The following is an 11,407-nucleotide window of genomic DNA, read 5'->3' as shown; positions in this document are numbered from 1 at the left end:
ACGTGATTTCAAATAACTGATACAAGAAGGGAAACAATACATTTACATACATTTATTACAAATATACCAACTCAGGAAACAAGGAACAGTTTTCTCACATCTTTGGGAACTCTGGAGGCAAATAGATGCCTTAAATATTTATAGTCCTGAACCTCATGAAAAAACTAAAGTGTCACCTGCATGTTTAAGGTGCATTAGAAAGTTGCCAGCAAACACCGACTTGATCAGTCTATTTGTAATGCACGTTTTTGCATCATTTCAAAAAATCAATCAATCATGCGATTTGGTGTGATAGTGACCAATCATAACTGAATACAAAGTTGATATACAGTTGAAATGTCTTTTTTTTTAATTGCAGATCATTCCCTAAATCACACTGTTATACGTTCATTTCATGTTCAACCGCAGAAGTGTTTCAAGTAGAGAACAGACGCACATCACTTTTAAGAGAGGGATAACAATGTTGATGTGATCAAATGTGGCCGCAGATGCTCAACTGTATGAACCGCGCGACTGTGTCAAATGTATCAAAATTTAAATGAGAAGATTGCTTCATTGAGATCCATTCTGATTTGCAGTATGCGAAACAGAAATGCAAACATTACCAGCGCCTTAGTTTCCCGTTCTGCCGTAGATACTTTTAAGCTGGATTTAATATATTTGACTGGCAAGTCAGATTCAATGTCAACACCATAAAAGTGATCTTGGCATAATTACCTATCACTTGGGGGGGAAAAAACAAAATCAAAAAAAAAAAACAGTCCACTTGAACATTTCAAGTTTTTCAACGATTTACTGATCAGTCAATGAAACCCTGCTGTGCCTCACAGCCAGGTTGATACACAGACGTTCACTATCATGTACAATAAGACATTAAGTCGGATCTCGAGCCTCTTGATAAACACACACGACAAAAAAAAACAAAAATTAAGACGTCAGTGTGTGCGCCCCAACTCACGGAGGAGCTGCATAAAAGAGATGATAGCACCAGTCGATCAATTTCCAGATAAATTCAAAAGGTTTCCGTGACGATTCAATTTGATACAACCCTGTCATTTGGCTCCTTTACACCCGTGCACTGATTTGGAGACACAAAAAAACATGTGGTTTTATCTACAGATTAACACTCCCTGTGCATTTATTGTTCCGGTTGTTACATACATGACTGACGACAGATCAACAACTGGGCAAAGACAAAAAGCACAACAAAGCAGCAAAAGTCAGTCGTGCTGAAAAAATAAATCAGAACTCTTACAGATTCAAGTATTAATTATGTCATTAATGTTCACCGTCTTTGAGTGATTTCGCAATTTTACTCGTGTAAACCAAATCACGACCTAGAATTAATCCTGCATCTTTATGCTCTCCGGCAGCAAACTGATCACATTGATGTTGGTACACAAGGTGAAAGTCAATGCTACCTCAAGAACACCGTAATTGGCATCAATATATACCCCCCACCCCCCTTCAAAAAACATGGAATTGAGACAGGTCTCAAATTTATTTGTACCTTAGGTTTAACACTGTACTTGTAAGTGGCTGTTTTCTTTTCTGCTACACAGCCCTTTCAGATCGGAGACTATGTATGAATGAAGGTGACTGGATTAATAGAAGCCTCTAGCCTGGAAGCAAAGGGTACAGTAAGAGGTTCCGTCTTACGATCTGGTCAACGCTTCGGCTTTCCTCCCAAAAACACGCTTGAAAGAACGTCGCTGACTCTTGGCCCAGCTTCTGCAGTTGAGTTGTCAGAAGTACGCAAAAGAGAAGCTGATAAACGAGGGACAGAAAGATCCCGCGGATCTGATTGCGATCCCAATTCCTCTCTCTCTCTCTCTCCCTCTTCTGTCCACCTCTCCATCGTCACCTTACCTTACCAGAAGTCACAGTTCTGGTATCCGCGCAGCACTGCGGCACCAGTCTAAGAGCCCCGCCGGATGGGAGGTGACAAAATGCAGAGGAGGAAGCTTGCAGGCTCGTGTGTGTCTTTTGACCGGACGAGGGGCAAGAGTTGTGTCAAGAGACGTGTGCAATGAGTCTGACGCGAGTCTGGATGTCCTGTCGGCACAGCGGGCACGTCTCTAACTGTAAGGCACACTCCATACACATACCACTGCAGAGCAGAGAGAGAGGGGAAAAAAACAGGTTTTACTCGTATTGATGGGAATCGTAAAGATAACTTGGCCATCTTCTGCTGACAAAAAAAAAAAAAGTGTACAATTTAGACCCCCGCCAAAAGACAACAACCAAAAAGTCTGGTTTAATCGATCCAGACTAGGGATGAAACTTATCGATTAATTCATTAATCATTAGTTGATTGACCTTATTGATCGATTAACGATTAATTGATAAGTGAAAATTTTTCTTCAGAACCCTTAAATAATGTTGAGGGTCCAATGAGACCCATTTTACAGTAAAACAGAACAATAAAAACACCCTAAACATTTATCCTCTGACTTTAAGTCGACGTGTAGTTGGTCACATTCCAACTGTTGTTTTTTTTTTTTTTTTTTAAAGTTTAAAGTTTAAAAGTAACTTGTTCGAGGTACATTATGACCATGACAGTATCTACACGTGAATTGCTCTTTCCTGCTATTACACTGTTATAATGATATTAACTACCCATGTAAAAAATTTTCAATTAATTGCGACAAATGAAATGAAATGAAATTATAAATCAATAATTAATCGATAATTAATTTATTATTAACATCCCAAATCCAGACTCATACATACCCGTGTCCACAGGGTCGCAACTCCGTGTCGGCCATGACGTCGCAGCACAGTGTGCAGCAGTTATCTCGGATGCTAACCTGCTTCAATAACGCCAGACGCCGGTGTCTGAAAAAACACACAAGAATCTGTTTGTTATGATGTCTGTATATTTGTGGTCTGCACAGCAATTACCTATAGATGTATCTTTTATACCCATAGATTGATATTTTAAATATGTCTGGAAATGCCATCTTGGCCTATATACATGGTCTATAAAAGAACAATAAAAACCCTCTTTGTTTCTCAGTTGCTAGTTCAGTTAGCACATTTGCTTGTTTGCATTTCTTTATGCACCCTGCAGCATTCTGTGGGTTACAGGTAGGATGCTATTAGGCAAGTCTGTTGCAAAAATACAGCTGGCTTCTGAGGATGAGTCATGTTTGTGCTGTGGCAAACCTACGCATTGGTTGCTGTGTGTAAACAGATGAATTCAACAGACAGACAACACATTGGCGGGACATTGCGTTTGTCCCAATCAGACTCGAGGTTTACCTGGGTAGAATGATTTTTTCACTGGGGAGGAGCGAAGCAAAGTCGTTGAAGGTGCTAAATTTGACGGGCGGCGGGTGACGGAAAGGCTTGGCCCCAAAGTTAAACTCGCACTGCTGGTACGACATAAAGCTGGCCGCCGCGAAGAAACCGGACCTGGGCGGACGCAGAGTGGGAGGTGGTGAGGAAGACGCTGGCAAAGGAGAACCACGGCGAAAACTGGAGTGGAACTAAAATTGGCGCAGGACGGCGCGTCTGCGGGGGTTCTTCTTACGTGGCTGAAGAGAAGACCTGTTTCTCTGGCGGCAGCTGGTGCCCGTTCAGGTAGAAAATCATCTGCTTCTTGCTGAGGTCTAACAGGAAACCGATGGCGTCCCCTGGACGGAAGACACAACACAGCCGTGTGAAGTTCTGACGTGCAGAAAGCGCTTGCAAAAGTCACAAAGCACTATGCGGACAACACGTTGTTTAAAACGTTGCATTTCCTCTCTTACTGTCTTCAATTTAAAAACAGGCATCTGAAATTGTGCAGTTCCTTCTGGGGCCACCTACCCTCCTTCCAGCAGGGATGAGAGTGAGGTTTACTGCGTGCATTGTACCAGATAAGCTGCCTGCAGCCATCATACGCGCACGAGTATTCGTCGTCCCCGATCCCATAACCCTCCTGCAACACAGACGCACACGACAACACCTAAGCATGCATCCAAGGGAGAGCAGGAAGTTGGAAATGCTGCACGTTCAAGTCTCCGAGAGCGAGTACATGGTTGAGGAACTTGCTGTCCTTGGTGGCCCATCCGATCTGCATCACCCCCGACGTGACGGCCGTCACCTCGTAGTACCAGACGCCCGAATCCACGCAGAACGTGCAGCGCACGCTCTCAAACGACGAGGCGTCGCAGCGGGCCTGAGGGAGGGAACAAACAGAGGGGAGTGTGTGTGTGTGTGTGTGTTGTGTGTTGTGTGTTGTGTGTTGTGTGTTGTGCGTGTGAAGATTTCCGCCACGCGCGACCGCCAAAGGGCAGCAAACTCCCGTCTAACCTCCAGGCCGGTGGGGGAGATCTTCAGGTACTCGCTGACATCGTTGCTGTTGAGCATGGCGTTGATGTTGGCGAGGTTGACTTTCTCGTAGGTGAACTGACGGCCCTCCTTCAAGACTGCACAGAAGGCACAGCGACGCATTCGTTCTTAAACGGTGACTCTCTGGCCAAAGGGAGACACTGCCGCTGTCTCTGCAGCGTGACATCGCATGCAAAGCGGCGCAGCGGCGAACGACCGAACGGCTCAACTCACACAGATTGTCAAGGCTCCACTGTGCGCAGAATCCAACCTGCCTCTTGAGGTAGTCGGAATGTTCCGCCCACGACTCCAAGACACCCAGGCGATTGCTGATGCACGACTCGGACACTGTCAGTTTATTTTCACCTGGGGGCAAGAAGATGCGCAGGGTGCGCTTGTGAAAACGCGAACCTTCGTATCGCTGTGGCAGACCTCCGCGGAAGCATGTCTTAAAAAAAGGCATGTGTGTAGAACCACCGAGGATAAGGGTCAGCCGAAAACATTATGAGAGAATCTAATAACATTTTCACATTTGTCTGGATATAAGAAAAATAATCGGTTCATTTGAAAAGAGAAGACTGAACTATGCAGGATTTCCAGGTTGATGGTAATCTGACAGTTGACGCTCACAGTCACTGTGTAGAAGGCACTCGTTCTCAACTTGTTCACTCCGGGCAGATGTGAACTAGAATTACAGAGCGTAAACTTACTGGTTTGGGAGAACTTCTCCAGAGCGATGAGAGCAAACAGCATAACAGTGGGGTGGGCCTCTGAGCTCTGCAGAGACAGGAAACAGTTGTTAGCTTTGGTTTCTTTTCAGAACGCTAACTTCAAATAAACACTTCTTTTTTTTTTGAAGGTGAATTACGGGAAATGTCCTTCATGTGATGATTTTTGTTTAAATTTGATTTCTTTTTTGGGCCTGGTAGAGCAACAACATGTCATGAGATTCCTTTCTGTTGAATTCTGAAATGTGAGTGGATGGTAAACAGAAACTCACGCTTCAACAATTTACTTGCTAATAAAATGAGCATGAAAATATGGGACATGAAAACATGCCAGTTGCCTGACAGAATGAAGCCTCTGAGCTGACGTTCAGCTGAACCCAATGGTCGATGCAAAGCGAAAGTAGCTAAAAGCAAAGCTAAAAGACTAAAAGTAAAGAGAAGAAGCAATGCTTTTGTTAGTTGAGTTTGTTAAAACAGAAAATAAAATTGTTTCTGAGGGCTTCCAAAAAGCAACATGTCTTTTCACAGCCCTGACCGCCCAAATGCAGGCAAGCAGTTTAACAGAGTGACAAAGAGACTTTGTGTGAATTTACTCACCAGGCTTTCTAAAAGGTATTCCAGGGCTCCGGGGCTCAGCAGCCCAATACTGGCTGGACCTTAATGAAAGAAAGCGGTTCAGTGAAATGTTCAGACATATGAGATTTCCTCTCCATAACTTTGCCAGGTATGATCAGTCGTTTGTTAGATGACTGGGAAAAACGAAAACATCTTCTGGTTTGCAAAAACTTTTTTTTGCCCCCCAAAAAAGTTGAGTCTCGATTCGAAACTGGACCGCTTGTTTATTAACAATCAATGACCAGTTAAGGCAAGTCACAGTTAGTGCAAAGTCCACATACTTTGACTGGCCCGCGGTGATTTAAAGCAGGCTAAGTGTGTGCAAGCCGTGAAGAGTACCAGGAAGGATTACATGTATTAAAAATGCAGCGAGTGTCACCGTGCAAGCGTACCGGCCAGTTTCTCAGCCAGGCATCCGAGGACAGCGGTGGTGTTCCTGTGTTTGGCAGGGCTGAGCGCATCCTGTTGTGCTACAGCTGAGCTCAGACTCAACATGTCGGACAGTTTCTGGAGGGCATCCTGGAGGGACGAGAGATAAAGGGATTAGTCTGACGAAGGTCCACAGTGCACCATTTCTACTAAATGGAGCCGTATAGTAGATTGTTACGTAACACAAGGCATTGGTGAACATACAGAGCGTGCGGCGCCTTGACGCAAGGCTGCCATTAGTGCTTTTTGCAGTGCAGTTTTCTCACCTTAGTGGGCAGGGGACACTCGTCTAATAGCAGGGTGATCACTGCGGGGCCGAGCGGATCGTCTAATGGAATCACTCGAATCAGTGATTGGACAACTTCCAGCCAACCATCATCTAAAGAAGAAGAAAAGAAATATCTGGTTTAACGCCAACCGTGAAGATCATTCACTCGTATAAGTCATCCAATTGCAGTTGCAATGATTATTGAAAATTAATTTGAGACACAATAAAACTTAACACAATAAACATTTAGAGTTAGGGATGCTAATTAATCAATTGTCGATTAATTTTCATTTAAGAATTTAATCAATTAAATTAGATTTGTGGCAATTGAACATTTTTTTAAACAGATTTTGAACAACTTTTAAAAGTTGTTTAAAATTTTCAATTTTAAAAACAAAATAATAATAAAAAAAATTGAACTGTGACCCATTAGAAGGCAACTTAAAGTCAGAGGATAAATATTTAGGGTGTTTTTACTGTAAAAATGGGTCACATTGGACCCTCAACATTATTTAAGGGTTAAATAATGTGTTCCTTACAAGTTTTTCATTGTGAAATTTAGGTTCTTAGGAGAAAAATCGCCGCTAATTAATTGATCATTGATGGATTGATAAGGCCAATCAACGAACAATTAATGAATTCATCGATAATTTTCATCCCTATTTGGATTGATTAAAAAAAGCGACAAAAACATTAACAGAGCATACAGAAATATCAGCAGCTATATAACACAGCAACATTGAAACACTGACATGTGCTAATAATCTGTTTTTCAGAAGCGCATTCGCCAGCATTAATGCCACTAAAAGCAAATATGCAACATTAAAAAAAAATAAACCATATCTTTCCTGTCCATTACATGACTCAGTCTAAAAGGGCCCCCCTGTGGCTTGCGAGGGCACCGGCTGGCCGGCTGATGAATAATTCAACGTCGAGCACATGTCGAAACCGACGGACTGAGTGACACCTCGGCTGCCTCCAGGTTTCACTATCGGCAAGCAAACACTCGACGAGGCAGTCGAGAAGCCAGACAAACAGCCTCGGCTGAGAGCTCACCATATGTGCCCGGTGGCACGGAAGGCAAACCACTGGATTTTTTTTTTCTTCTCTTTTTTGGTTCAGTGGTTTAAAAAAAAAAAAACAATGTATACTTTAAACAAACACAGTGCGCCGCTGAGCACACAGGCAAACCGAGAACGCAAACATTTAGTCAGGTGTTGCATGTTGAGAAATAAACATGAGGAGTGTGGGCTACAAATGCAAAAAAAAAATTAAAAAAAATGGATTGCAGTGATAAATGAGGTAAAAGAAGTAGCTTTGTTCAATTTGACATCAAGCAACAAGCATTTAATTAATTATCTGCCTTGATTTGTTAGCTTTTATCATACTTTTCTTTTTGATGTCACTTATTTACCGCTGGTTTAGCTTTTTTTTTTTTTTTTTTTAATTCCAAGTTTGGAATACTCAAAAGACGGACTGGAAAAGGTTCCCTGCTGTGTGAGATACTGCAAAGGAAAACGATCCTCAGCACTTTGCTGGGACTGTCTCCCCATAATATCATCAGGGGATCTCGTGCAACTGAAGGGGCAGAAAGACAAAAAAAAAGAAAAAAAAGAAACCCCAACAATAAATGCCCCACCCCTACAGCAGCACTTGAAGATGAAAATAGATATTTGCGGCACGGGAACACGAGACGGCGTCTAGTTTGTTGCTGAATCTTGAAATTCTAGGAGGAACTCTTGACGTCGAGGGATCATGACACTGTGTTTTTCTTAGCGGAGCGTGTGCTTTCCACTAGAAATACGTGTCCGACGCGAACAAAGACGAAAATCAAACGGGGGAGAGCACGGTGACGCTCTGCCGCTCACAAAGCAACCGAATATCACCGTCTCAGCAGTTCTCAGGTCGGGCCGGCAAGCTCAGCCGGAAGGGGATCAGACGGCATATTTGCAATAGAATGATCGGTCCATGGGATGGACTACACGGCAGTTGAAAAGGTAAATCCACAACACGGCTTACACAGAATGAAAGCATCAAGAGGCGGATAACAACTTTTTTTTTTTTTTCAATGGTGAACTAAGAGTCAGACTAATTCCCATCTTAAACAGAATCCTGATGCATTAGCTGCACAGTCCAATTCAGGGATGCAACTTTTGTATCAGTTTACACTATGTTTCATTACTTGCGGATGATGACGCTCTAACAAATTATCCACAAGACTGCAGCAATGGAAGGATGCCAACTGTTGTCAAACAAAGATAAAACTGGAGGACTACTTTGCTCCGAGCATCCCACCGCTCGATCTCAACCTCAAGGCCAATCGTGTTCGGATGAACACTTAAAATTGATTTACATTGAGGTTCTAAAAAGAGGAGACAGGCAAACTGTGCAAAAGAACACTAGAGTGATGTTTGAGTGTCCAGCTACAGCAAGCAGTTTTCTCCTTACCAGTTTCTGCCATCTCATGCAAAGTGATCATGGAGTAAGGAGGTTCTTGGTCACTGTTTAAAAAAAGAAAAAAAAGAAACACAAAGCATTGACAAGAATGACTTCTTTATCTGCATTTGCATGCGGCCATGCATCAGAGGACAATCAATATATTTTGACATCGAATAGACAAGGTACATCTCAGTCAAAGGATTTGACCGGCTAATGTATCTCACATGTTTGTGTTGATTTGGTGACTGGCATCTAAAACGGGGTCAGTAAACTACTTTTGCCACCATCTGTGATTCAATTAGTGGCAATGAACAGCATGGTTGTCCTACGCAGAGGCAAATGTAGCAAGTGCAATTGTCCTAAACTGACTTTGATGGATGTTGTTTCTGTGGTACTGTTGACTCTGGCTTGTCGTGGATTATCCCAAGCAGAAGACTGGATTTACTTTCTGTTTGCTTAAATCAGCTTAGTTCTCAGATTTCACAACAACGCTAACAGAAGCTGGGACTAATTTAATTTCCACTCAAAACTCAAACTTGCTTTAATTGTGAACCCTGTTGGTTATGTGCCTACTTCTACTTCTACTTCTACTACTTCTATCTATATCCAACGGTGCCAAGTTCAGTAAGCAGCTGCCCATTACTTACTTGTCTACAAGTGTCCTGATGACAGCCAACGTGTCCAGCACCAGGCCATCCACATTCTGTTTCTTCCGCCTCGGCTCGTGGGGGCCTCGTCCTCTGCGAGGTGGTCTAACTGGGTCTCTGGGTCGACTGCTCCGAGTCTCCCCAGCGTCGACGCCTACCCCCGTACCGTGATCCACCCGCCTGGCTTGTCCTCTGGCTGCCCTCGACGAGCCATGATGATGATCTTCCAAATCACTATCCTCTCTGCACACACAGCTGTTTCCCATGGTTCCAGCGCTGGAGACCACAGACACAAGGGTCTCCCAAGATGGTGGGAGGGAGTTTAAGGTGGAAAAATAGAGCAGAACCTGCGCAAGGCTCCTGCAGGCACAGAAAGTGATCCAGGCGGCTACTATCATATCATTTGAAGATCTTGGATCTTGGGGATTGTTATCCCAGTGGGTTGGGTGTGATCGGCAAATATATTCATACTGTTGCCACAAAGAGCCTTGGGGTTTGTTGGAATAACGTATAGACCATACGTGAAAAATCAGGTCCACACAAGAACAGCTGTGAACATCACAGACGATCCCAGGCTCTGGTCTAGTGACATCAAAGGCTCACAAAACTGTGGAAAGAAACAAGCAAAAGCAAAAAGTTAAACCTTTGTCCAGAATTAAATCTAATTACGCGACAGAAATTAGCCTCGAAGATATTATTTACTAAGGCATCACCAAAAATCAAAACAAATAGGGGGGCACACCCAGGGGATAATTGTTACCGGTAAGTCAAGACGAACGTGAGTAGTAGAAAGAGACGAAAAAGCAGGGGGAGAAATAGCTTGGCGCCCACTCTAAGTAAAGTAGTACATGACGATGTCTAGCGGCGGTCAACTGTCGTGACTGTCACGGCAAGTTCAAATGAGATTCATACGAACAAACTTATTGGGAAATTGTTGTTGGGAAACAACAGCTGGCTAAAAGCTAGCTACTCACTACACAAGCACTATAACATTAGCTGTTCAACATGCAACCGAATATTACAAAACAATGTCAATCCAATTAATCGCTTAAATGTGCCATCAGGGGCAACGTACTCGCGTAAATAGTGATAAATCGGCTGAATGTGAGAGCAGAAGAGCCAGACCGGAATAATAACAAATGACGGAGCGCTAGTAAGCAACGTTGTTTCGCTAAACGGCTAGCTGTTAGCCGGATAGCCGGGGCACTCCTCTGATTTCACGTCAAACAACACAAGTTTGCTTACGTGTGTACCATTCAACAACGCGCTGTCCCAGATGTCGCTAATTTTTGAAGGTGAGTAACGATGACCCGCTTCAACGCCGGAGAAATACTTCCGTGGCAGTCTAAAAGAGCATATGACTGGTAGCCAACACCTCACACACACATTAACGCCGCTACGCCGCTAGCTGTTTGCTAAGTTCCGTAGCATCATTGGGTAGACTGGCCATCAGCTGTGGCTGCGGAGGCGCGGCTGGGGGAGGAGGGAGGAAATCTGTTGAATATATAGCTCGGACCTGAGTGGCCCGAATAATCTTAAATATATTATCCGCTAATTTTCTTTATGAAGACGTTCAGGCCTTGTAAATTGTATTGGAACACGTTGTTTTTCAGCGACCTCCACATTACACATCTGTAACTCCAGAATAAAGCAAGCATAGATATAATAATAATAATAATAATAATAATAATAATAATAATAATAATAATAATAATAATAATAATAAAGTACGTGAGACTGTAGCACAATCACCAGCACTTTTAAATACCAGCACTAGTGACTTCAAGTGACTATTACAGTACAAATAATATAAGTTTCCTCTGAAGTTAGTCTTTTCAACTCAATCATAAGATGTCACAACATTAATATAAAATATATATGTACCTATAATTTACATGCATATTGTTCTCCTTTCGAACCCTTTTTAATTTTGGATTTGCACAATTTCACCCAAAACACCCATG

The 11,407-nt window shown here is 43.0% G+C and overlaps 1 protein-coding gene across 2 annotated transcripts; it reads right to left on the bottom strand.

Moving 5' to 3' along the window:
• Window positions 1-773: 773 nt before the first annotated feature.
• On the bottom strand, window positions 774-10,846 carry rspry1 (ring finger and SPRY domain containing 1). 2 transcript variants are annotated; one of them, XM_076019240.1, is made up of 15 exons: window positions 10,689-10,846; window positions 9,444-10,050; window positions 8,806-8,858; window positions 6,356-6,468; window positions 6,053-6,179; window positions 5,643-5,701; window positions 5,028-5,094; window positions 4,552-4,683; window positions 4,300-4,415; window positions 4,022-4,165; window positions 3,814-3,925; window positions 3,536-3,638; window positions 3,265-3,417; window positions 2,734-2,838; window positions 774-2,110 (listed from the first exon to the last, which is right to left on the bottom strand). In XM_076019240.1, the coding sequence occupies exons 2-15, from the start codon at window positions 9,839-9,841 to the stop codon at window positions 2,014-2,016; spliced, it is 1,779 nt and encodes a 592-aa protein (XP_075875355.1). In that variant the 5' UTR covers window positions 9,842-10,050; window positions 10,689-10,846; the 3' UTR covers window positions 774-2,013. The 2 variants fall into 2 exon arrangements, with proteins under 2 accessions (XP_075875355.1, XP_075875356.1); XM_076019241.1 differs by having other exon boundaries at window positions 10,697-10,846.
• Window positions 10,847-11,407: the final 561 nt, after the last annotated feature.

The sequence above is a fragment of the Nelusetta ayraudi genome, unplaced genomic scaffold, assembly GCF_046127955.1.
Source record: "Nelusetta ayraudi isolate G7.1 ecotype Tasmania unplaced genomic scaffold, CSIRO-AGI_Nayr_v1 ptg000009l, whole genome shotgun sequence".
NCBI lineage: Eukaryota > Metazoa > Chordata > Actinopteri > Tetraodontiformes > Monacanthidae > Nelusetta > Nelusetta ayraudi.
The sequence above is the reverse complement of the archived record's forward strand: the minus strand, read 5'-3'. Positions and strand labels throughout refer to the sequence as shown.